The sequence below is a fragment of the Amphibalanus amphitrite genome, unplaced genomic scaffold, assembly GCF_019059575.1.
Source record: "Amphibalanus amphitrite isolate SeventyFive unplaced genomic scaffold, NRLGWU_Aamphi_draft 001188F_arrow, whole genome shotgun sequence".
Taxonomy (NCBI): domain Eukaryota; kingdom Metazoa; phylum Arthropoda; class Thecostraca; order Balanomorpha; family Balanidae; genus Amphibalanus; species Amphibalanus amphitrite.
The window spans coordinates 155,645-182,872 of NW_024882682.1; the positions used below are offsets into that span (position 1 = coordinate 155,645).

The window sequence follows — 27,228 nt, forward strand, 5'->3', positions numbered from 1 at the left end:
CATTCCGACTCTCGACCACAATAGCGAGCCTCCGTGACCACGCTGGGACGCCCACCAGTTTCCAAGTGCTTTGCGGTGCACTTTGCCGTGCGCATTGCACGCGGTCCCGTTCTTCAATGCTCCCAGTCCCAGCTCTGTTCTGACCACTGACGGCACTGACATGATGCAAACTGACAGGTGACAGGAAGTGTCAAACATGTTGACCTTGTTAACATGCCGCAGCTCAGGCCCGTTGTCTCGACTCCACAAGGCACCCATGCGTTGGCATATCACGTTGTGACCCGAGTCAGTGACCCGCTCGTCTCTGGGTGGGGTTTTTATGGCTAGGTGTGTCTACTAGATACTCATGGTGTTTCCATCGCCTCCAGCTTCGTTGTCTGGCCAGTCATTGATGCGTGGGTGATTGTCCGTTAGGTGTGTGCGATCCTGACCTCCGGCTCGATGGGACAGACCGGCCCGGAAGACGGTCTCCCCGGACCCGGAGGGCAGGTGACGGCGATACTGGTTTTAGCAGCGCGACTCCCGCCGTCCGCCCGGAGCTCCGTGAGTCAGAGTCGTTCTGTCGGAGTCAGTGACCCCTCACTCTCAGCTGCCGGCCTTTCCTGCCACCAGCGGAGCCGCGTGCCGCCCGGATGAACGTTGTGGCTTTGTCCCGCGCTGGACAAACATTCCAATCCAACGGGAGCGGTGCAGCTGAGCGGGCTGACGTAACCGGACAGATTTAGAGGAACCCCCCCTCTCTGTCGCTATTTGGAACCATGACGTGGCAATCGTCCAGTCTCCAGCTGATTTGCAGCCCTTCCTCTCTTCCCATCTATCTATTCAGAAGCTGCACTCCTTAAGCATCCTATGTCTCTCCGTTCATTTTCCCTTCTTCCCATCTCCCCACTTACCGCCCTTCTTCCTCTCCTTCTTCTCCTTTTTCCTGCCGAGGTGAAGCCGGGCTCGCAGACCTCCGCCTCCTCCGCTGTTCTGAACAGGAGCGTCCTGCTCGTCCGTGTCGTCTCCGTAGTCAGGCTGCAAAACGTATCACCGTGTCAGTCCCTCATTAGAACAGCTACCACACGTGGATATAGTAACCCCGTGCGACGCGTGACCGGCATTTGATTTGGCCGTGCATGACAAGGGCGTAGTGCAAACCCCTATTGCAGCTTTATAGTGCAAAGCTCCGTCTATTGCATCATTGAGTGCCGGGGAAATGGGTCGGCGAAATCACACTCTGCCCATTAGTGCAGGCCCCCCCCGCACCAATTAGGTAGCATGACGGCAATAATTGCGGCTGAAACGTTGTGCAGTACGCGCTATTCTGAGCACTGCTACCACTCCGACCATTGCACCACTGAGTATAACCGAGCTGTCACCACTGCTCTCGATATGAGCATTTAGCGGAGGTAAGTACCGCCAGTCGTGTTCCCTGCAATACCCCGTCGTGTCACGTTAGACCAATCTGGGTGTGGCGGCGCGCTCGTATACTCACGTTGGGGATATCTCTGTGCGGCAGTCGGTCGGTGTCCCGAGGTGGCAGCTTGGGCGGCCTCTCGGAGCGGCCCATCCGACCGGAGGAGCCCGAGCTGCCGCCAGAGCCGGCCACGCTGTAGGGGTCCTCGTCAGGGATCGGGATAGAGCTGCGCACCGCCGGAACGCTCGGGGGGATCGCCGACCGCAGACCTGTCCGGGGAGGGGTGGGGGGGTCAGATCGGGTCACAGGCCTTATAACTGTCCGGAGAGGGTGGGGAGGGTCAGATGAGGTCACAGACCTCACACTCACAGAGACAAAGGTCATAGTGAATCACAAAGTTCCCTATATGCAAGACGCATACAAATGAGTCTGACAAAACCATCTCAGGGAATACAGAGCGCAGAGACAATGCCCAGGGATCAAAGATCTTTGACCAGCTAGGTGCAGGCAGCAGCCAGGCTCTGTCACCGAGCTTTCAACGGGCCCATGTGAATAAAATCGACGATAAATCATGTCGCGCACAATAGTGTGCCATTGCCAATACTCCCCACAAATGGAAACATTTTCAAACGTTAACAAAAAGGCTCAGACAGATTATGTCGTGCATCTCAAATAGTGAGCAATGGAATGGCCCTCCTCCCAGTGTCTGGGTACAGCTGCACAATGCGGCAGGTATGTTTGCATATGATTACCTACACAGTGCCACCACCCACCTAGACGCCCACTCCCAGTCGCGCAATGTCGCGATGACAGCGCTCCCCCCTCAAAGTGTCCCCTCTCCAGCCGCTCACCTGGCATCAGCTTGCCCTTCAGCATGTCCAGGGCAACGATGTTGATGACTAGCACCCAGCACGGGCAGTTGAGCATGTCGTCTTCGTTCTTGACGAAGGCTAGCGAGGTCATGCACTGAGTTTCGAGCCGGGTGCGGTCGGGGTACTGTCGCTTCAGCTCCCGGTTCACGTTCTGCTGGAACTTCTTCAGGTCGAACATCTGTCGGAACGAAGAGTGGACGTCAGGCATTGTTCGAAAGGGATTGTTGTTGCGACGGCGTTAGATCTTATCGATGGGTGAGTCTGCCTATTGAAAACGACCACGGAATTCGCCGGGCATTGGAGTCTTTGATGGGTGGAATGTCCGTATGATGAGCGGAATACGAACAAGAATGTCGACTAACTGCATTGCAAGCAGAACCGAAAATATTTCGGAATGTTGTTTGTGTTCACCGATTCATGCATAAAATCAACAATGCAGTAAAGCTGAAAATAGTTTTCATTGTTTTGCGGATAATGTATAAAGGATATGTATTGAGAAACCTACACTTCACTCCAGCTTTTTTGTCACTTACTTTGAATTCTGAGCGCATGGAAAAGGCAGACGCGACATCCGTATGATTGAGGAATGACGAACGTGCTAAATTCATATATCTTTTCCATCAATTACGTTGTGATTATCGCTAGCAGAGACATTAATCAGATACCAAAATGGATGTGCCAGAAACGGGAATGTTGGCGCTTCGAGCTCCTGAGAGGTCTGGGCATGCCCCATCAGGTTTCTTGGAAAAAATCATTTGTCATGCGGCGTGCTCTTCGCCCTGCGATTAGTGGAATTAACTGAAGGTCAAACTAATCTCCCGTAAAGCCATGGCAACAGAAAACAACGCTACATTAACCAAAAGCATGAATAAAGATCTTAAGAATATGTTAACCAGATAAATCCAAAGATATCAACGAAAGCCCCGTATCAACTGATCGGCATCTGCCGGCCTCTCCTCCCAAGGATTGTCGCCGGATCGTGATCTGGACTGGCGCCGTCTGGCTGTGTTCTGTCACTCCCAGCGGGCTCGCTGGGCGCTGATGCCAGTGATAGCGCTCAGCGCTGATGGATGGGGTGCGAATCCGTCGCTGACCTGGCCGCCGGCGAGGTCAGCGGGAGCACACGGCCGACCCTGAGACGCCGGCGATGTCAGTGTGAGGCCCGCCCGGCTGCCGAAAATGGGGCCGACAGCCGGCTGATAATAGGGCGGCACGGAGCCCGTCTGCTTCCGGGGCATGGGCAGGAGCGATTTCGTGGTCCATCTCGTCCAAATAAGCGCTATTTTGGGAAATGTGGTGTCACTGTCAGTCAGCAAGAACAATGTGCAATGTATGCCCATAGAACCAAAACCAATGCCACATTCTATTGTTTTTACAAACGCACACAGCCAAATCTGGCCTCGCTCTAAGAGAGACTGTAGAAGCTCGTCCGCTACATACAATTTGCACGGACCGACGACTCGATAGGAGTGCTTGCTTACCGTCAGTCCCTTGTTGGCCTCTAGCGCGGCCTGCGGCAACTTCAGGATGTCGGAGCCGACGGCGTTCTCTCCGTTGGCGTAGCGGACGAACACGTTGGACTTGGCCAGCTTCTTCACCATCATGTTGCCCTCGTTGTCCATCTTGATCTTCACTCCCTGGGGATGAAAACAAAAATGTATTACGCTGTTTACAGATCGTGACACAAGTGATGATTCGTTACAGGTGTATGTGTAATAAAGTATTTTTTCATCTTCATGCAATATGCAAAAACTATGAAAATTGAGAAAAGAAGCGACTCTATAGAGAAAAGCGATGGATTACCTAATTGAGAGATGTAGATTACTAACACTTCTAAAATGCTTTTGCTTCGAAGATAGCTGTTTTGCATGATGCCTGTTTTGAGCATGGTACCTAAAAGTTGAACACTCAATACGCAGTTGTAATTCGCTTAAGTTCATATCCCAGAAAAGCTTGCAGGTACTTACCGCGCCAATGTACCGTTTAACCTCTTCAATCTTGGGATCTCTCAGTGGGTTATCGAAACCACCGAGACCAATTCTGCAAATCAGAGAGAGATAGTGCGGCGTCAGCGTTTTGCACATCACGCTCCTTACGTCATCAGCATTCGCCTGTTCACTGCCACATGTGAGCACAAAGACACGGCTGTTCCTGAATTACAATCTCGGCGCCCTCCTCGGTTGCCACACCTCGCAGAAACTGCGAACATCTGTGTTTGATCGCCGCTGCGTCGCGTCAGGTGACAGGGCGCAGTGTCTGTCTCCATTCACCTCCGTTCGCTCCAGTTCGAGGTTGGGTAACTCGCCTGTGGTGATCATGGGAATGAAGCCAAAATCGGTCCCCTCGCTCGCTCACTCACGCCCGTCGCGCACTACTGCACTTGTCAGGTGGTCACCCCCTCCCCCCCCCCGACTCCCTCAATCACAAACAATGCAGAATTAGTGGGGAGTGAACTACACCCCCCAATCCCCCTGCAGCACACACAGTGCGGTGGTAGCGGGGGGGGGGGGGACGGCTGTGTGAACTGACTCCGGTGGATACCGGCGGCCTTGGCGGGCCGTGAGACACACCCGTCTAATCGTGGGGACCTGAAATCTTTAAATGACTGGCCTAAAAGTCGATCGTGCTTGACATTTAATTGCAGCGTTAACGGGCTGCACGAGTTTAATGGCATTGATTTCCTTTGTCGATTTCACGTTCGCCAAGTATTTCACTTCTTTACATGATAAAGGAAATGACGACTGGCAAATCCTTCTCAACATTTTTGGTCTTCCACTTCCCTTTTCTCAGGGTCTTTTACGTTCCATAGTCTCCTCAACCTTTTCTTCCATCTGACTCTGTTCCTCTCCCTCTATTTTCCCTTTCCCTCTGTTCCTCTCTCCCTCCCCCTGCTCTTCGCTCTCCCCCTTATCCTCCCTCTCTCCCGCTCCTCCCCTCTCCCCGGCCAGCGGAGAGGTCGGCAGACCGGGCGGCCTTCAGAAGTGGCTCCTCCGGACTGTCCGGACCTTGCCGCAGGTGCCGGGGAGAGGGCGCCACGCGAGCTCAGAGATGGGTGCTGCGGCTAGATAACGGGCTGAAGACTCTCCCGTCAGCCCTGTCAACACCCCTCCCACCAACCCTCTCTGGGGTGTAGATTTACAGCCAACTGCACCTGTGACCACCGAGTTAATCCTGCGTCCCCCTGACAGCATCCAAACCGCCGCCGTCATGGCGGTATGACATCAATCGGCAGCCATGTCGGAGGGATGTCTGTAGAGGGAGACGTCTTATGTGGATTATAATTTGCTTTCTGAACAACAGATCAGGCCCTCTCGGAGACACGGTCATTTATACAGATGCTGCTACTATTAACTGACGAGTAGATTGGGTGATCCGTTTCCTAATTCAGGGCTTCCTTGACCGATGTTTGGTGCTACCGATGTTACATAACAGCCTTCTCTGGACACTAAACCTATAGTTCGGCCCCAGTCGCATGGTCGAATTTCTCCGGTGACTTTAAACAATTTAAATGGCTGGTCCCATTTGACACCAAGTGTGAAACAAAACAAGGGTCAACGCTCCTCGAAAACCTATTCATCCTTCCTTCTCCGCCTGTAAAGGTATTTGGAGAGGCTATCGTTCGGCCGAGCTTAGCGCCGCTCTGTATCTGTCGAAGTCCCTACCAAATCGAGCAGGCCTGGGCAGGCTCGGCGGCCGGTCGACCGGTCGACCTCGGTCGGTGGCTTCCCGAGCCGGCTGAGGGCCGCATATGAAACAAGTGCCGGCTGGTGCGGGGATAGTCGGCCGATCCCGCGCAAGGTAATTACACGGGCTCACGGTAATCTGAGTGACGTGACGCGCAGCCGGGCTAAAACACAGGCTAATGGAGTCGTCAGAGTGGTGTGCAGACTTGTAAACGACTCTGAGTTGATTCGTGAATCGACTCAGAATCAAATCGTTTTTCGATGAGTCGTGAGTTGATTCGAATCACTTCATCGAGGAACTTGATGAGTCATGAGTTGATTCGAATCGATTAAATTTAGCATCATGAGTCATTTGATGAATCGATTCAAATTTTCAGACTCAAACAAAGAATCGACTCAAAAAAAAATTTGAGTCGTTTACAAGTCACCATCAACACCCTAATATAATAAATGCTAGATCAACCCCTCAGCCTTAGCCATCACTTAACTCCATATTTCAGACTTACAAGAGCCTCAGAGGCTCAGGCACAGGCGCCTAATGAGCCAAAAGCATTTGGCAGTTGGTAGGTACTTAGTCTTACCAAACCAAGTACCTGCTACACTACCTAGGTACCTACATTTTACATGTCAGAAGTCAGAATTGACACCTGCGGCTGCCTCCCCTTCTCCCAGTCCCAATTTGGTCCCAATAATCAATCAACAGCATAAGAGTTTGGGCGTCTATAGAGTCAAATACGCCCAAACTACCTATAGCCTATAAACTACCTATAGGCTGTGCTATAATATAAATAAACTCACCTATAAACCGCAAAATTGCGATGCTCAACTGCCAATAAACCACAAAATGCACATTTTCCATGAAATAGAAGTTTAAAAAGAAACTTGTCTTATGACATCATAGAATCTTCAGAATAATGTAAAGGAGCGGCTTTGAAATATTTCCTCAGCGATCTCCATTCGCCTTAAATATGTACTATGAGTGACGTCATGAATTCGAGAATAGAATGTGAAAGTCATAGTATGTTTTAAGAAAACTACATTAATGGCGCAATTAATAACTTTCACGTCTGAATCTCGTGACAAATTGGCCGGATGACGTTGCCCGAATTGCACCAATGACAATTTATTCTTACCAAAAGAGCCACTTGGTCAGTGCCCCGGTGCTCCTGATATCGATTAATATTCAATGACGTCATTTTTAATCTAAAATTGTAGACTAACAATATTTTTTTATATTCCTTCATTTTAATCTCCACGTTGAGCCAACATAAATGGTAGAGCACTTCACGGATAGGCTTTTTAGGATCCGGCCCGGCCCATATCCGGCAAGTCATATCCAGATCCGCCCATTATCCGCCTTTCTTTGAATATCAGAATCCGGCCCACCCATGGCCCGTATTGCAGCCAAACTTCCAAAAAATATCCGTAATAATCCGTTTCACCAATAACTGGTTTCACCCAAAACTGGACTAACAAATTCAATCTAAGGGACCAGACAGCCATACAAGTCTTGTGACAAGTGAGTGTCATAAAATGATGCCTATTACTTTAATCAAACCTCTGCTGCCGCTTAACACATTAGGTTAATTTTTAACTTCAATGTTGAATGTTAAAATTTTGATCCGTTTTGATCCGTGTTCAACCTTCAATTCCCAAATCCGGCCCGCCCATATCCGTTCTTTTTTAACAAATTTAGAATCCAATCCTATCCGGTCCGCGGATTTATCCGTGGATAACGGATTTATCCGGCCCATGAAGTGCTCTAATAAATGGTAAGTGACGGATGGGCTCTATCTAGCTGGCAGCCAGTTGGCACTGCTAAACTACTGTGCCGTTTGGAGAATGTATATTGTATACCTACATCAACATTAACTACTTTCAATGAGCCTCAACTCAAGATCATATCTGATTCTGAGGCCTGAGCCACTCATGCAAGGTCATGGCCTCCTAGTGGCCCATGGAGTCCCTGCTGATGCTGGATATTTCACAGGTGGGATTAATCCTATTTTTGAGGTTGTACTGTTTGAATAATTTTATCTGATAAGTAAGAAGTAGTAACATTTGTCTCATTATCATGTAGAAAAAGTTTGATTAAAAAAAACATGAATGCCTCTCGGAACTTGTGCTTTTGAATTTTCAAATAAGACTTTCTAGGTAATAATAGGAGATAGGTTACTATGCTACTCCTTAGTCCTTACTTATATTATAATTGTCTCTCAGAGTTACTTACAAATTTATCTGACATTGCACTGTTGACTGTTGAGTGTTGAAGATCGGTAGGTGTAAGGTAGGTACCTATTTACCTAGTCCTTCTTGGTAGGTAGCTGCTTGAATCTTTGGTCAAGGCTACTATGCTGCTTAATACAATTGTGGTATGCGGCATATTCATTTTATCATAGCTTTGAGTCAAATAATCAACAAATGCCTATAGTGAGTCATGGGTTGAATGAAATAAGTTCAATAAAAATGTCGTGTGAGTCATGAGTTGATTTGAATCGATTCATCAAAATGTGTGAGTCATGAGTTGATTCGAATCATTCCCTTGGCTAGTTGCTCGAGTCATGAGTTGATTCGAATCATTTTATCGAGGAACTTGATGAGTCATGAGTTGATTCGAATCATATAAATTTAACATCATGAGTCGTTTGCTGAATCGATTCAAATTTCCAGACTCAAACAAAGAATCGACTCAAAAAAATTTGAGTCGTTTACAAGTCTGGTGGTGTGCTCGAAAAGTAAAGAGCATCACTGAAGAATGGCGCGTCAATACATCACTTTTTAAGTCGGAAAATCAGCCGAATTCAACGTTATATTTCGACTTTAAGCAAAGTGAATTTCATTCTAGGGAGCACAATTTTGTTTTAGAATACCTACCGATGTTTTCATTAGATGCCGTGTTATTGAAAGGGTTAAGTCTACAGTGATATCTACCTACCACTCAAGTCTCGTGACTGTTATGATTAGAAGTGGACGTTAATGAACGTCTAACCACTCCACCACTTACGCCGGCGCCTCGCTATTGCGCTATTTTGACGAGATAAACAACGCTTCCCGTCACTTAACACTGCCATAAGCGGCGTATAAAAAGTTACGGCCTTTGCGCCGCTTTTACCGGCTGAGGTCGACGGTCGAGTGCGGCAGGAAGTCCGCCACTCGGGCGGTGTTGTTGTATCGCCGCGGTGTCGGGCGGTGTCACCGTGTCAGCGCAGTGTCAGCGGAGGTGGCGCTGTGATTGTGTCACTCACTTGCTGCCGTCGAAGCCGACATCAGAGCCGTGGATGGTAAGCACACCGACTCGCGCGTAAGCCTTGGCCACGCGTCGGTTGCGCTCGAACACGATGATCTTGGCCCAGATCTCGTCGTCGATGGAGTCCCACTTGGAGAGCACCTCCCTGATGTGGTCCTGAAACAGAGGAGCGTGTCACCACGTCAGCTCTGTGTCAGCAGGGGCGGCGGTGCCGGATCGTCGCGCCGCTGCAGGGAAAGTGAGAGATGATGATACGGTCTGAATCGGGGTCGGCGGCGGGCCGAAGACCAGCCTACTAACTCAGTCATGCCTGTCAGAGCGCCGGCGCAGAGAAAAGGCAGCTCGCTATCTCCTCGGGCCAATGCTGTTCACAGTCATAATAAACTCTGGCGGTCTTTTATCTCGCTGTTTATCCACCCGTATCACAGCGCATGGAAAATCCGACGGAGGAGACTGCGACGCCTGGTTAGCAGCATATCATGATAGACTTCGTCACCTCATAAGTCACTAACACCAATTTCTCGGCCACTTTGTAGATTCACTTGTCGTCGGCGAATCCCCTGCGGTGGGAGCCTATAGTGAACACTAAACAGCAGCACCAACTTCACTCCGTGTGTGTATGCGTGTCTGTGTTCGTGTGTGTGTGTGTCCGTGTGTGTGTCCGTGTCATTAGAAAGTCACGCTTCCGTGACGATCACGCTACGCCACATGACGGTGAGACCACCAAACAAGGACGAAAGCCGGCCTTCGAGGACGCTATTAGTAACCAAAGCCGGATACAATCACAGACAACCACGAAAACAAAGGTGCCAAGACAATGTGGCCGTGTAGTGGGTGCACTCAAACTATAGGAAAGCTTACCGATAACAGTGCTTACCTTTCTCACTTTTACAAGTCCATGAAGGATTTGTTACGAAACTCTAGCAATGTTTGCGTATGTGCGTGCCACTGCCATATGTTGTGTGTTTTATAATTTTTCCAGCAAGTATCTCTTTAAGCAACATATATTTACCCACTAGGCGCAATTCGTGCAAAACAATTCAATGGGTACAGTACAATACGTATTCTGTCGATAATTCTGTGAATTGGTTTTATTCGCTCCGAAATAGACATTTTTATAAATGTGCTGAGAATGCGCCCCAGTGGGAGTTGAAGATGGAACAGGTGGGAAAACCTCCCGGCTCCGTCTGACAGATATGGTCTGTGATAGCCCACGCGCCCTCCTCGCCGACACCCTAGATCCGGGCCCGGATCGAACGTCCGCTCGGAAAACCCGTCGGCGTCAGCCAGAGCCTCCATGGCGGTCGGTGCGCGCGCAGACTCACGGCCGGGGAGCGCCGCGCTCTCCGCATGAATGAGCCAAGGTCTACCGCTGAAAGGCAGCGTTCACGGCATGTCGACGTGTATCACGGTGTGTCAACGAGTATCACGGCCGAGTCAACCACCGTGCACTCGACGCGGGTTTGCATTGCACGACCTTCGAGTCGAGTGAGGCCGAGCAGTGCACGTCACTCCGCCCAAATTGACCCGGCTCTGCTCCACCAAATCGAAAGGCTATAGTGCCACACCCTTGGCAACTTGCCATATCCTATAGACTCGACCTGTTCCACTCCTCATCCCCTTCAAGTGGTCAGTGCCCGGGAAGGGGCAGTCGATTGGTGTAGGGGAGGGGGCAGTGTGCTGCGAGGCCGAGGTCAATGCAGTGCCAAGTCACACCCTCCCCCATTCCCGGCACGCCAGCGGCAGTTAGCGGCACGATTCGGGGGCTGTAACGTTTAGAGGCCGCCCTGTGGGTCTGGCCACCATGGTCATGTTTAAGAGTCCGGCTGGCAGGATTTGGCTCGACTGCCAAGTACTGACCAAACTAGGACACAGAGTCAACGAGCTGACTGGACGCGATAGTGAGAGTGAGAGGGGAAAGGTATAGTGATAGGATTAGAGAGAGAGAGAGAGAGAGAGAGAGAGAGAGAGAGAGAGAGAGAGAGAGAGAGAGAGAGAGAGAGAGAGAGAGAGAGAGAGAGAGAGAGAGAGAGAATCAGTGAATAAGAGTGAAAGAGAGAGACGGAGAGGGAGAGACAGAGAAAGAGAGAGAGAGAAAGAAAGAGAGAGAGAGAGAGAGAGAGAGAGAGAGAGAGAGAGAGAGAGAGAGAGAGAGAGAGAGAGAGAGAGAGAGAGAGAGAGAGAGAGAGAGAGAGAGAGAGAGAGAGAGAGAGAGAGAGATGGCAAGGAGATGAAAGGAACCGTTACATTGAAACCACTGTAAACAGGAAGATACGCACTGATATGCGCCGGCTATCCTGTCAAATCATCAGCAACTCGCCATTACACTCCCAGTAAACAAGCTGCAGGATGCATGCATTCCTACAGTTGGAATGGCCTGCACGTTTGTGACACGCAAGGAGGCACGCAAAGCACGGGAGAAGGAGGAAACCACTTGTCAACGGCGGTAGCCGCTGTGCAGTGTAAAGGACTACAATTTCCTAAATAGCTATCTGAGAAACAAGCTGAGAAGCAGGAAGGAATGACAATGTTTTAGAATTTAGATTGAGAACTTTGGTGTAACGGCGGGAAAGTGCACAGATTGTGCGCTGACGTAACTCAGAGTGTAATGCAATATGGATGAATGGCAGACAGCCCTCGGCGAGCTGATGTAACGCTGCTGTGGTTTCTTCAGACAACAGATGTGCCTGCCACTAGTCGGGGAATGCCGTTCAATTGCCAAACATGCTACCCACAAAGAGCATGGTCGGTAACAGCACTACTTGTATTCGGTGACAAGAACTAGCTCAGGATGAGCGGTAGGACGTTACCCACATGTAAGCTAAATGTTTATATTTAATCTTCATCTCAGCATTACTTATAAATATCTAACCCGCACCAACCAAGGTGTTCCGATCACGTCAGCTCATTCTCCGCTGGCCGGCGGGCGCGGCGCGACCTCCCGTATACTGGGTGTGGGAGTGAAGCCCGCTGACTGATGGGGAGCGTGCTGACGGCAGGTCGCACCCACGGCCGCCGAGCCGAGCCGCCGGAACCGGGTCAATGTCGCCGGTCGACCGGTCGGCCCGACCCGCGGGCACGGACCGAGCCCGGCCGAAGGACTCGCCGAGTCATGAACCGGCGAGCACCGACTCGGCTGTGACTCACATGGGACAGACACTATAAAGACGAGACTGAACTAACAATGATATAGATAACAGTGACATTGCGAGCTATACGGGAACCTAGACACTATAGGCCACAGCTCAGGCCCGATAGCTCACTCCCTGTCGTCAGTAAGGCGCCTGTCGGCCTCCTAAGCGGAGACCACGCCCTGCATGCCAGTTTTCCTGCCACTGCCACACCACAGCCCACCCGCACGCCAGATATATTGGTTCCCAGAGACCAGATGCAATGCACGCCGCTCAGAGGTTGAACCACAGTGCTGCGACTCACGCGTAATGCTGCAGAGTGTGTGTGAGAACGGAAAACGAGACTGGCCATGACCGATCCCCAGAATGGCATACCCACACAAACGCACCCTATTATTTGCTATCACTTGCACGGAAGGTCGACAAGTATTTTATTTTTATTTTGGCGAATGTTTGCCAAAAATGCTGAAGTAATTTAATGTTTCTACCAGACAAGGTGCTTACCTAATCTTGACATTCGTGTTTGTGCATATCTAATGTAGATGAAAATGAATGATTTGTTGACAAAAGCACAGGCGACGTTACTTCTAACAAACTAGTAAACACTTTCCCTCAAAGCAGCGTGACGCTATCACTCTGTGCGGCGTCACGCACGACGTGACGCCCTATCGGTCTACAAGGCGTGACACCATCGATCTGCGTATCGTGACGCTATTCGGCGGCCTTGGAGCTAGCCGGCCGCGGAGAAACGCGCCGCTTACGGAAGAATGCGAGATCACGAGCATGGTCCCGGCAGCGGCGGTCCAGGGCGTGCCGGCGGGCCCAGCGAACCGCGGAGAGTCGGGTTCAGCGAGTCACGACCAGTGGTCACGACTCAGGGGTCACGAGTCACGAATCACGAATCCCGACTCGTACACAGTTGGGCACGAATGGGAAGGAGAAAGGTGGACACGACAAACAGGCCTGGGTGTGCATTGGACAAAACAATCTTGGACTGGACAATGTACAGAGGAAAAAAAACTGTTCGAACCTTTTGAATGAAAAGGATTCACAAGGACAGAGCCCGCGCTAAGCACGAGGATGACTAACGGGCTGACCATGCATACTGGACAAAAAAGAAGAAACGAATAACAGAAGTATCTCAAGAAAGACGGCGTGAGGCTTGCTTATTGTATTCAGCTTCATGCGGTCTGTTGTTCCGTGAAACTTGAGTGCCATTGCGGGATATCGCATGAAAATGACATCAGCATAGCTACAGTCATGATGTTGCTACAATTGAATGAGACGTGCACGCAATGGGTGCGGTAAAAATGTTCAGGATAATGTAAGGCTAACGGGGTAAGCTGTCACCTAACGGCACAATCTGACTTACGAGTTAGTTACGCATGAACGATGCCTTAGAAAGACGGCATATGTTCAGATATAATCATCATCACCGCACAAACTTATTACGGAGCGAGCGAAGCGAGCGGAGTCTTTCCTTAGATTAACGGAAATTTCTGAGTATGAGCGGCCGGCCGGCCGGCCGGCCGGCCGGCCGGCCGGCCGTGCGGACGCTTTTGCGAGGCTTATATCTCAGCAACCACTTGACCGATTTACATGCGGTAATTTTTGTAGGGTAGCTTCATTCCTTCTACCAAGTATTGGACTATTCCCGATGCATGTGGGTGACCCCTTATGCACGTGCCACGTGCAAAACGAAGAGGTGTCACTTTTGTAATTGTTGCAATATCTCGGTAACTACTTGGCCGATTGCGCTGAAAGTTGGCATGTAGGTAGGCACCCACTAGGCACTGCATATCCATGTGCCAGAGCTGGGGTGCTGCTGCACGTGCGCACGTGCAGGGGTCGTTTCCAGATCTCGAGAACGGCTGGACCGATGGCGCTCAAATTTGGTACACGGTTAGGGACCAGTTAGTAGGGTGCCGTGCAAAAGTCAGTTGGGACCCATTTTGCACGTGCGCACGTGCAGGGTGCCGCTCCCAGATCTCGAGAACGGCTGGGCCGATTGTGCTCAAATTTGGCACATCGCTAGAAACCGGTCAGTAGGGTGCCGTGCACAAGTCAGTTGGAGGTACCCCCTCGCAATTTCGCACGTGCAAGACTCACCCCCTCGCTCGCTCCGTTAGTCGCCCCAAAAGGCGCTATACTGGTCTGTCATGTAACCGGCGCGGTGATTAGCACCGGCTTAGCGACAAAGCCGTGGCTGAAAGTGGAAACTGGCGGCTTTACGGTAATGTCATGGGCGGATGGGCTGACCGATTAGGCTGGACCGGTTGGACTCCGTATACCGGACGCCGGGTGCCGCGTGCAAGCCGCGGCCCTGTGCAATCTTCCGGTGTGGTCAGTGCGGATTCCTGGATTGTTTACAGTTCAAAAACACAGAGTGGTTGACACTGCAGCTCTGCTTGCTCAGGTGCCGCTGCTATGTGCAGTGTGGCGGATGTCGCCCTGGAATGTCGCCGTTTTTATTGCAGCGTGACTTAGCTCAAAGGTCAAGGGGCTGCGAGCGGCTGCAGTGTTATATCTACAGAAAACGTGGCAGTTCTATGGACACCCGACTTGAGATCAAGCTGATGCTATCAAGCTGCCTTAGCCCGACTGGACTCACGATTCGGGTAAACCGGCGCGCATGGCGTGAGAAATGTCTCAGAGACATGGGACTCAGCTCTCTGACGTTTACTTGGTATCTGACTAAGGTGCTAACGCCGTCATCGATCACTATTGTAAAGTTTGATTGACAAGTTGCATTACACTGCGCTTTTCTATCAGCTGGTTTGTAATCACGTGTTGTTGCAGCGGCATCAAGCATCATTCTGTAATGTCGTTCGACCCGCCGTGTGATCAGTTTCGGATACATGCCGTCAGCTAGTGTCAGCTCAGCCCCGCTGTTTGTTGTTTGTGTCAGCTGTTGATTGTTTGGCCGAGTTGTGACGTCAGCCGGCAGGTGCTGCCTTTCTCTGAGGCCGCAGGCAGAGCAAGCGTAAGGCGTCATCAAACTCCTGAGAGCTTCTGCGACAGACGGACGGCGACCCCAATATAGGAAACGTCGGACATGTGTCTCCAATAGTGATAGTTAAGTCATCTAAAGCGATTAAGCCGGCTGACATATGTAGGGGAGAAATGGAAAGTTATTAGGCATTTTCCACGAATGCGAAATCCACTTTGAAATGTTAGATGAATTTATTCTTGCAAATACAAAGTGTCCATAAGCTGCTACGGAACAACAGAATAGAGCAAGCTATAGAGCTAGAGCAATAGTCCCGTTCAAACTGGACTTGCTGCTATCGAGACATAGCGTTGTACTAAGGTGAACAATCACATATCAGTGGCTTATTCGAACAATAGGTATCGGATGGTTAAGTTAAGTTGCTCTGATTGTTGTGGCTGGAAACATCACAACTTTCTACATCAAAGGTCAACGGACACACCAGCCGGACGCATGGGTATCCTGTACAACAAAGTGATCTACAAATATCAAACGATCGATTGTTTGAATTCGAGTACCTAATCGCGCTTTGCAATAAAACAAATGCAATATTTGCTTTAAAGAGCTTAATGATGTTTGTTGCTGCCTCAAATATCTGTTATGGTATGCAATTAACTCCAAGAATACCTATGACATGCATTGTTTTCCATATCAACTATTGCATCTACTAAAATGATGTTACAATAATTTTATATCTTATTGATCATATAGGGCACTTTCATTTTCCGTTGTTGAACCAGTTCTGGTGGCATGGCCAGACGGGACACTTTCATCCAAAGACAAAGCGCTCGGGGTCAATTGTCGGAGCGCTCGGCCGATTGTCAGAGCCTCGATTGTTGAACCTTTGGACGTCGATTGTAGGAAGGCGACAGACGGTCGCTGGGAGAAACTGGTCCCGGTGTCCGAGGGCCGGTCCGGACCACTGCCCGACACCGATCGTTGGTCCAACGAAACTGAGACTGCCGGGGATGCGACTGAGTTGGACTCACCGCCAGGGCGGGATGGAGAGGGCAGAGGAGGTAGGGTACATGAAATGGTATGGGACTGCTTCACAGAGGAAACGATTGCATGAATATGCAAACATGACTGAATGCTCAAAACGTTGATATTGTTCGTTGACATTGGTTATCATTAAATATGCATAATTGGGCTTTCGAAAAATCTGAAAGCTACAGAAAAACTGTATATATGAAAATTTGTGGACAATGAGGCTTTTCAAAAACTATTTTGCCACAAATTAGATTGTCACATGTCTACTGAACAAATAAGCAGTCGCGCTCACGGCGATGTGTCCCTCCCCTCCCTCCCTGCCTTACAGCTATTGTTTGTGTGTACTCACGCTGTAGAGCTTCTCCTTCTTATACCACACGTCATCCTCCTCCTCTTGGTAGGCCTCCATGTTGAGGTCGTCCCGGGAGCGGCTGAGGATCCTTCGTCGGCTCACCATCTCGCCACCTCTGCAACCGAACGGTACGCGAGCCGTCACCAGCTGCTCACGATCCACAGAGAACACAGCACACCGGACGATCAGCACAGAACACGGCGCACCGTCACACGACTGAACACAACGAGATCCAAGACGCTACTGGTCATGACGGCAGCTGATCAGCGGAAGCTGACCGTCTTCGGAAGAGGGTGGTGCAACACCGATCCCCGGAACATGTTACACGGCAGGGTGGCAAGGTCACCTGGAAAGCCCTGTCTGACCCAGTGCCGACGCCCGGCTGACGGCGGAAAGTGGCACAGACGAGTCACACCCCGACCTTGGCAGCTCGGTGACGCAACGGATGAACGGGCGCATGGACAGCAGTCGCGTGCGATCCTGATGTAAATTTAGAACGGCTCCTCCACGCCTGGGAGAAAGTCCACGGCGCGCGCGGCGGGTTAGTCACTGCCAGTTTCACAACGAGGAACCCTCGCGACGCGACGCGAATGGTAATTCACAGCCAGAAGGCAAGTGCAGAAACACTGAGCCACACTCGGCCGGCGCCCAACGCACCTTTGTCCAGCAGAATGGAAATATTAGCAGTGGGCCCATGATTTGACAAAACAAGTGAAAAGGGTTGAAGTCTGACAACGGTGTAAGTAAAATTGTGTCGAAAGACATGCACCGAGACAAGAGAGCGACTGAAGGTTGAAAATAAAAATGACTATATCATCCCAAGTTATTGTACTCAAACTAAAATACATCAAACAACAAAATAACTCGGATGCATCACAATAAGTCATCGCTTGGCCAAAAAAGTCGACCATTCTTGCATGTCACGCATGCAGCACATAACTTACCATTAAAGTTCAATTAACGAGGGGAATTATGGGGGTAGGATGACGCAGAGCCAAGTCCGGCTATGCCGAGGTTGCGGGCGACATTCAAGCCCCGGAACGCTAATCGTGGTATCTTTATGACGCATGCCGCTCACGGCAAATACCGTTGTAAACAATACGGATGCCACGATAAGAACGGTCATGTAGATCAAACAAGCAAGCACGTTATATTCTAAACACATACAAAAATATGTGGCATTAGTCATGTTTACGGCCGATGGCGCGGGCTCAGAGGGGTCAAAAAGCTGACGCATCATCTGGTTCTGAGACGGTGTTGCTTTTATCGGTCGTGCATCTTCCCATTCGTGCCGTGGTTTTTACTGATGCCCCTACTTTCCACAGCATCTAAGGCAATGGTGGACGGCGCTTCAAGAAAACGCCCGTTCCGGCCGTGACTGGATCACGGTCCAACACGAATCTCCCAGAATCCCCTTCTGTTCTTAGCCGCCTCATCGGCCGGAGTTCAAAGAGTGATGTCAGCCAATGACGTTGTTCCACTCACCATCTTTCGGTCGGTAAGAAAGGACTATAGCCGCAGATCATCGCCTGGTGTCTAGCACCCCACAATTCCTGCGCCCTTTCGAGTATCGACGTACAGAGTGGCGATCGCCAGCAATTAAATCTGACCGTCTCTACATATTCCACTTCATCCGGAGCCATGCAGATCTTGAATATCTGAAGGATTCCGAATACGCCGTTGTAGAGTGCAGAGAGTTCAAAAATTGGCGTTCAGTGTTCCGAAAGTTGAATAGAATAGAAGAATAGAAAAGGAAGGAAAATCCACAAACAAATAAAAGTGGTGTGCATTGTGTGGTTTAGAAACATTATCAAGCTGGCTAAAAGTGAGCAGGTATTTGAGATGGTCAAGTGAGAGTCTGTCATGGACACTCAATGCTAACATGCGGTCTGTGGATTGTGTAAACCCCTTTCCTGACAGAGATATGTCCTCAGATATGGGATTGGCGTTGCCAGCAGGATGTAGGTCTTAGGGCCCGGTTTGAGCGTCTTACATGGCCGTCTGTAGTTACTTGTCAAAATCCTCAGCATACCTCTCAGACTGCTCGCGAGATAAACGAGCCAAGATCAGCCTCTTCCAAGGTCCGGCGGACGTCATCTTGCCGCCATCTTTATAGGATGTTTCTCATTATGTGTGGATGGCCTTGAATTAATTTGGCCGGTAAAATATAAGTTCGAATAAGGTGACATACATAGAGACTGAACAGTCTGAAGATAGACGAATTCCTAGTAAACCCAACGCTCGTATCACTGATGTGACCACTGTTAGATAAAGTTCACTTTTGGGGTAAGTCCCTATATTTTGCACATTTGGCATTTGCGTCTAGCACATATCATCGCATATTAAGCTGAATGTGATACTAGTGTGCACTTTGAAAAAAAAAAACACCTAAAGCCCGGAAATGCTTGTAACTATTCCACCAATTTAGACTATCATGCTGCATAAATTGTGTCCCTTTTCCATATGCAAAGTGGAGTGTCCATCCCAGACGCAGGAATTTCCACAGTGAGCAACAGCTCCGACAGACCCATCCTAAGACAAGGTCGCGGTGAGCTGGCCCATGTTCCGGAGCCCAGGCGGCGGCGCCTTGTGACGCGTTAGATGACACCGTCTGATGACACCGTCTGATGACACCTCAGGTGTCACCATAGGCGGTGGCTGGTCGGGCGACATCGGGCGGAGCCATCAAACCACGGCCGGTTGCTGTTCATTCGACGGCAACGCCTTGCGTCGCCAACAACGCATGTTGTTGGCAACGGCAGCTGCAGTCGCGGCGACACTCAGCGCACGGTAACATGATGACACCCGCCCACAGCTCGGCTGTGGTGGCCGCTGTGGCAGGGCAGCTGTGACGCGTCGGTCAGCTCACTTTCTCCGACAGAACCCGGCTGGGACGGCGGCGGACGGTAGACGGGGGAAGGACGAGTCTCGCCCATCACAACCGACAGCCTGTGGGAACTAGGACGCAGGACTGACCGCCCAGGCGAACTGATTGAGTAGGCACCCGCAGCTATTGTCACGCTTATTACCCTACCGCCACATCGCCTCGGGCATGATTACAAATCACATATCATCGCGCAGTCGCTCAAGCCCGCGGTACAGTAAACAGCTGCGTCACATGACGGAAACGGAGAGACGAAAACTGTTCATCCATTGTTTTGACGGTCTCTCTCAGACGCCCAGACCCAAACTCTGGGTCTCTCTTTAACTGTCGGTTAGTGACCTGCTTTACTCATGGATTACATAGACTTTTCCCGTCCTTCGATTGTCCTTTTTGCAGTATGGTATCTCAGACAGACCTCTCGTCTCCTCACCGGCCTGAACGCTTCCCTTTAACCCTATTCCTGGCGGGGGGGGGGGCCTCAGGAGCCCCCCCTGAGGTTTTTTGGTTATTTCTCCCAAACGCGTTGAGCTAGGAAGCTCAAATTTTCTGACTTTTCCTAAAAGGCTTCTACGCAACATGTCTGAAAATTTTGAGTTGATCTGACCTCAGGTCAGGTCACCAGAGGCGGTTTTGTGACCCTACCTCAGAAAAGTTTGCAATCACGCCAGAGCTAGAGCTTTTGACCGATTAATTTCTTCTCTTCAGGGTTTAGTTAGGGTACCAGTATGTGCAATTTGTATATCTCGGAATTTTGATATCGGTGACCTAAGGTCAGGTCAATTTCGCGACCTCCCAATTATAAGTCAATGGGGGAAAAATCAACTCCCTGTTTTTACCACTAAAACGGGTCGGAATGGCCCCATATACCATACATGACTTCATATATGATCAACCTTCACTACCTTGAGGTCTGTTTTGCTGTTGGGCAGCTGTGAGGTCATGTGACGTCATCAAAGGTCACCAAAGGTTTTTGGCCAATAACTCCGTACAGGAACAAGATACAGACGCGTGGATGGTCTCATTGTGTTCAGCTCGTCAAGACGCATCGAATGATATACATGATGACCTCGAGGTCACGTGACCTGAGGTCAACCTTTGACCTTGACCTTTCGAGGTCAACATATATATCATTCGATGCGGATTGACGAGAGGATCACGATGATGCCCTTAGTTTGTTCCTATCTTGACTAATTCGAAAGTTATTCGAGAAAAACTCTCTCCATATCTAGCGCCGCCATTTTGACTTTTTCGACCCCTGTGACGTCATCTTTGACCTGACCTGAAAATGACCTTAGTAAAAATTGTAGATCTTGGCCGTGCTTATCCGATGCCGTTTACCGCTTGTCGCTATCTTGCTTCGTTCTCGAGATCTCAGGGGGGGGGCCGAATCGGCCCCCCCCCCCGCCAGTTTCTTGTCCCGGCGGAGCCCGCCAGGAATAGGGTTAATACGGCCTGTCTGCAGAAGGGGGCTGCTTCGATCGGCTCGCGGTGGCCGGGTGCAGACTGCAGACGATTGAACGGAGAGAGCCCAGTCAAGGCCGGGACGGCTGCTGAGCGCGGCCAGCCAGCTCCGAAGGTGAGCAGGTGGGTCCGCCGCCCCCGCCCCCGCCCCCGTCAGACGGCCAGTCGTAGGCTCAGACTCAACCTGATAGATACAGACCAGTCCGGGGCGGCTATCTCAAAGATGCATCTGCAGTAGACCGGATGTCATCAGCGCGACCGACACTAGAATGGCGGAGGATCCGTCCTTGAAATGTTTTGCTTCTGTAACTTGCAAGTCAGCTCCTTACTTGACCAGAACACTAAAAGAAGCGAGTATTTAATTTCGTCGAGGAGGACGCTGTTGTAGCCTGACTGAAACCTCATCTGAAGAAGCGACGATTCAGCTTGTTCGCTCAAAGGCAGTATTTATAGCAATACCCCAACTGTTTTTTTAAATTTCATACCAATATCCAAAGGCAGGCAATGTTTCGTTTTGTGCCGCTCCTAAATCTCATACCGGGGCAGTTCTCATGCAGAGTCGTGTTTCAGTGCAGTAATCCATGGTTCACTTGAGAGGAGATACATGCCATGGTCCGTTGAGGAAAGATCTGCTCCCGATAGCCGCCGCCGGCTGCGTGTCTGTGTGTAGGAGCGGCGAGCGGCGCCCCACCCACCGTGTCGTGCGCGCCGTATCTCAGACGGCCCCTATCTCACACAGACGCTCACACAGGGGGAGTGGAACCCGGATGTCTGTCCGGAGAGCCGCGGCCGCAGAGGGGGCTGGTTCCGGCGGCGGCGGCGTGCCATGCGGTGCCACTCGGGGAGGCCCGGCGGCGCCGCGGCAGGCGGCTCCCCCGGCCTGGCAGCCCGCCGGCCTTGGCCGCCAGATTAGCGGCCCGACGCTGCGGTGAGCCGACGCAGATGGGCCGGCTGCCCCCTCAGATGGAATGGCCGCCGGGCTGACTAACGCCGGCCGCTGGTTGACGCGCCGAGGGGGGCGGCGGCGGAGTTAGGTGCCAACCGAACCGGAGCTACTGGTCAGGCCGGGCCGGACTCTGCCACCTAGGACCGTCACCAGCCTCCTCTGCAGGCCCACTGAGCATTAACGCCCCTGCTCATCACCAGACTCTCTGCACTCTGCAAAGTGCACACGTCTCCAGATATCAGAGCGCGGCCCTGACCACCCCGGACATGGATGACCGGATAACAGTGATCGTGCAGAGATCAGAGACACCAGACACTTTTACTGTACAGCGATTCGCATTACATTCGTCCAACCTGACATTTTACAGGCATTCACAAGGGATCAAGCGCTCTGCAAGATCTCCTGAGCAAATCATATAATAATTCTGAAACGGGATCATTTAATGCTGCGGTTTTGGACACCGATGACGCGTCCGGTTTCCACATCTAGCGGTGAAATTTGGCCACACAAGCTCGCATTCCTGACCCATTGTGCTCTATCCTGCCGAGACGAGATGCGCTGAGCATCTGCCGCCGGGGGCACTCTTCTTCACCAGTCAGGGCCTACACACCTGTCAGCCTTGTCGGGCTGTCACACTTGACACGGCAGGTAGGCCTAAAAACGCGGCGCGTGCCGGCGCTCGATTTTCTTCCTCATCACTGGATGCCGAATGGTCTGTCTGGGCTGGACGAACTATGCAACATATAGATGGTGTATCGACTCGCAATGATGAAGCTGTATCAACTTAGGCTAAGTTGAACGGTCGATGGCCGAACGGTAGATGGTTGAATGGTCGAAAGTCGAACGGTCAATGGTCGATGGTCGAATGGTCGATGATAAATGGTCGACGGTACACCAGCGAGCCGAAATAGCTGACAGCTGGTGGGAATCCGCCGAGCCGAGGAGAAATCCCTAACGAGAACAATAGCCCAGACTCGTCTGTTTTTACCGCGCTGATCGAAGCCGAATCATATGGATAGTGGAAAGTAGATACATGTGCGCGGTGAAAACGGCGGCCGTGCCAGCCGGCCTGCGTGAGGCCCAGTATAGGTCAGCACCAGCATTCATCAACAGCAGGCTACACCGCATCTTGCAAAGCTTCACAGCTAGTGGACTTAAAACCAGACGAACAGTGTCGGCTGTACTAGGTACAGCATGACAGAGCAGTGGGGTCTCAATGCACGGAGCGACACATAACGGTGACTGCTGCGCTGGGCGGTCAGACTGGCCGGCCGTTCAGCCGAGCGGCACGGCACGGGCGTGCAAGCCGCTGGAGCCTGGCTGCACGCACGGCGCCCCACGCCCGAACAATGCAGCTCGCGAGACCGGCCGGCCGGTATTGTTCGCCGGTCGAGTCACCGCCGCCGGGGGCAGCAGGAGCCCTTCGGAGACTCAGACTGTTGTGGTAGACCCAGGCTCGTGATTTAAACATAACTGACGTACACAAAGACATGTGACCCATCGTCTGTTTGCCTTATTTGATCAAAGAAGTTACAGAAACAGCTACTCTTTCAAGTTACAGAATAGGACACACAGGTAGAAAGAAACATCCCCCGTCCGAAAGTTACATTTTACATACAGCGGAGGCAGTGTAGGTTTGAGTAGCGTAGGCGGCCAGCTGGGCTCGCCAGGTGGTATAATCTCTCTCCCCGGACTGGGCGGTTCTCTCTCGCCACGCGCCGCATTCGGAATCTTACATCCGGCTCTGTCACGCTACCACCCTGCCCGCCACTTCTCTGGAGGCTGGAGGCTTAACTTGAATGGTTTCCACTTTCCAACTTTGAACTTATGGTCTGGCTGTGATAGGAGCCGCCAGGATTGAATTGGACTTTTTAGCACGAGTAGCGACACCTTGCGATTTGTTGGATTATCTAACCAGTTCTGAGCCCGACAAAATCCTGGAAAGCATCACCAGAAAGCTTACGGTGAGCCAGTTTTTTAAGCCCGTTGTCTAGCCGTGTTGTGCGGTCATCACACCGGGTTTGTTCAAACCACAGACATCAGTCATTTCTGCTTTGTTTGCCAGATATTTGCAGTTTGCAGAAGAGCGCAAGCGCAGGCGAGCATAACTGAGCAGAATGTTCGCCAGATATGGTCTGTCCCTATCTGGCCGGGGTCGTATCACTTCAGTGATCACAGTTTCTCCAGTGGGGTCTTTTGAAAGTCCCGAGTCGTGACGAAACCCGGGCTGGTCAGCCGGTCGGGCGGTGTAGTGAGACCGGCTTTGGACCCACTCCCAGACGAGCCCGGGCAGAGCAGACAGATTCCCGGAACTTCGGGCACCGCGAGACGTTTGAGACGCATGACTGAGGAGACAATCTCTAAACGAGATGATAAATGGAGTGATGGTGCTCTCAGACTGCTCATACATGTAGCCATGGTTTAGATACAGTCTTGTAATACCCATACCGCTATCAACACAACTGAGCCATCTGTGGTTTCAATAGACGTTTTACTGCATATTTGAGCACCGCTGTCGACAGATTTTACAGCTACCTTGAGCCACAACGGTTGAAGTCTGGCCGGTTGGAGGGAAACTTTCTCTGACAGACGACAGCTGACCGGTAGGACCGGACTGGCCGGCGGCGGTGCCGCAGGACTTCGAGCACCCTGCGGACGCCGGAAACTGGCTCGACGTCCCGCTGGCCAGCGCAGCGAACAGCGAGGATGCACCTGCCGAGGGTGTGGGCTCCCAAGGAGCCCTCCATAACTATCAATCTGTAACATATCAATCTGCCTGGTGGTCTTTCATTGGTGTCGACCTGTAGGTCTGTCATGGTTGACCCTTCCGAAGCCAGACTGACAGCGGGAGACTCGCTCCACTGACTCCACTGTCGGTCGTCACGAGCACCCAACAGGTTAGTTTCCGGTCAGCTGCCGACTCCTAACGCCTAGCACCGGTTGGAGCCGCGCCGACAGAGATTCCGACCCAGTTCTGTGCCTGACGACACACTCGGTGGCGCGGCACCGGGTCTGACTCTGACGGAGAAACCAGCGAGCCGGCGCCGTCGCCCACGCTGCACAGTTGGCAAGACTGCGATTCCAGCGACTCCCAGTCATGCTAATGAGAGATGTGGGATGAGCATTGAAACAGTGGACACTGGACAGTCTACCGATCAATTAGAAAGGCAGACCTCCAGCCGAGCAGCTAGGCACCCAGCAGAGCGACAGCCAGTCCAGCTCTCAAACGATGACTCAATTCAGGGGACCAGCAGCTGACATCTGTCCCGATCACCGACTCGCCCACCGCCACGCCCGATCGAGCCCCGACAACAGATGGCGCTTACGAAACGCCCAAAGATAAACGTCCTTTCACGGCTGCGGGTCGTTCATCCATGACACGGATGATTAATTAGACAGATACACAGAGATCACAGGAGGGCAATACACTGGAGAAACGACACAATTTCTAATGACGGGAAGGGGATCAAATAGAACAACCACTCAATGAGCTACCTTAGCACTTTTGTAGCGGTACGTACGGTAAGTATCCATCACTTTCAGCCACCACCCTGGGAGTTTTAAAGACACCTGGGGGTCGTCTCGTCGCTTTTTTGTGGTGGAACATGTAATGGAGTCGGGTGACGTCGTACGCAGCCGAGTTTGTCTGTCATGGACCAGTTTCGTCGCGCATGAGGAGCTAACCATGTTATCAATGGTGGCCTGGCGAGCCAGCCGACTACGGCGAGTCATTTCACCTCTAATTAGAGCATGTAGGTACACGCGGCCGAACAGCGAGGGAAACTCGAGGACAAATCTCAGCCAGGATAAGTTTTTGGAGGACAATATTTCTAAAGAATAGGGGGGTGCATGAATACGTTCAGCGTGTTTGGACTTCCTAAATCTTCATAAAAATATTATTTGACGAAATCCCAAAGCGAAGTGTCTTTCGCGATGTGAGAATTGACCGAAGTGAGAAAGTTTATTTTAACTATATTCGTCATAAGATGTATCGAATTGAACAAAATACATCCTATTATTATTTTTGTTACCCATAATTAACTAATCTAATAACAAAAATGTAATTTGAAATTAAAAAGCATTCCAAATGCCGAGAATTCCTGCTCTATTTTTCACCGGCGGTGTATCAGGTTCTTTCAGACGGTGATATATCATCAGCGGCGACCGCCACTTCCCATGCCCTGTGTTACCTCACGACCGGCGATTACAGCGGCGACCACCGGTTGCACAATGCACACGCCATTTGACCCTGCGCCGCCTAATCAAACCTCGGCGGCCGACGGTCTCTCGTGGGACCACCCCACCGCCGACGGCCGATGACCTGACCTCTGACCTCGCACTGACCTGTTGGCCGGACGCTGGATCGGCAGGTAGTCATAAGTCTGCTCCTCACGCTGTGGATACCCGCTGCGGCTCGGACCGGGCCGGGTGGCGTACGGACTCTCATCGTACTCAATCTCCTCGTACGGGTGGTGGGCGCGCTGCGCTCTGTAGGCCATGGTGGCTCGTTCACTGCCTGCGTCGCCCTCCGACCAGTACCGGCGCTGTCAGCGCTCTCACTGAGTGTCTGTCCGGTCCGCTCACCGCCGCACGGCGCGCCGCAGCTCCTCTCACCGAGACGACTGGAACAGCACTCCGCCCCGCCGCCGCCGCCGCCGCCGCCGCCGCCCGCCGCCTGCCGCCCCAAGGCCTCCGCTGGGGGCCACGCCTAGCGCTGGTTACCCAATGTCTCCCCTGGGCGACCTGTGTGCGGCGGTCCGGAAAGGCCAGCCTTGTCTCCAGAGCCGCTGCCGCAGTCGCCACTGGGCCGGGGCGATGACAGGCCACCGGCCGGGTCAAACATGGGCCGTGCCCTATCCATGATGACCTCGAGTCAACTGACCTCAGGTCAACAGAGACTTAACCCGCGCCCCACTGGGGTCTGCGTATAACACGCCCTACTGGGGGGGGGCTATTCATAGCCCCCCTCCTAACTCCGAAACTACTGGGCCGATCGTCAAAATTCAAACGGCGTCTGATAGCCCCGGAAAAACTGTCGAGCGAAACCTAATTTCATTGACCTCGAGGTCACCGATGACGTCACAGGTCAGGTCAAAGTAAAAATTATTAGCATTTTGGCTTGATCACGTTTTGGGCTCTGGCCGCCGTCTTACAAGTCAGATCAGGCTCATTTTTGGATCACGCACTCGGGAACAGATGCTCTAGTTACCCTGAGGGTACCAAACTTGTACTTTGATTTTCAGGTCAAGGTCAGGTCATCACAGGTCACGAAAA

At 51.5% G+C, this 27,228-nt stretch overlaps 1 protein-coding gene across 13 annotated transcripts in view; it reads right to left on the bottom strand.

Annotated features, from left to right (window-relative positions):
• LOC122370945 (serine/arginine repetitive matrix protein 1-like) overlaps nucleotides 1–27,228 on the bottom strand; it is a 73,489-nt gene that overhangs the window by 9,146 nt on the left and 37,115 nt on the right. For 7 of the 13 annotated variants that reach the window (XM_043346923.1, XM_043346925.1, XM_043346933.1 and 4 more), the window contains exons 2-8: nucleotides 16,661–16,778; nucleotides 9,200–9,357; nucleotides 4,239–4,311; nucleotides 3,753–3,908; nucleotides 2,251–2,449; nucleotides 1,478–1,668; nucleotides 894–1,017 (exon numbers count right to left, since the gene is read on the bottom strand). In XM_043346923.1, coding sequence (XP_043202858.1) covers nucleotides 894–1,017; nucleotides 1,478–1,668; nucleotides 2,251–2,449; nucleotides 3,753–3,908; nucleotides 4,239–4,311; nucleotides 9,200–9,357; nucleotides 16,661–16,778 — 1,019 coding nt within the window. Of the gene's footprint in view, nucleotides 1–893; nucleotides 1,018–1,477; nucleotides 1,669–2,250; nucleotides 2,450–3,752; nucleotides 3,909–4,238; nucleotides 4,312–9,199; nucleotides 9,358–16,660; nucleotides 16,779–26,298; nucleotides 26,599–27,228 lie in introns of those variants that run through there. The other 6 variants (XM_043346922.1, XM_043346928.1, XM_043346930.1 and 3 more) reach the window with 3 other exon arrangements.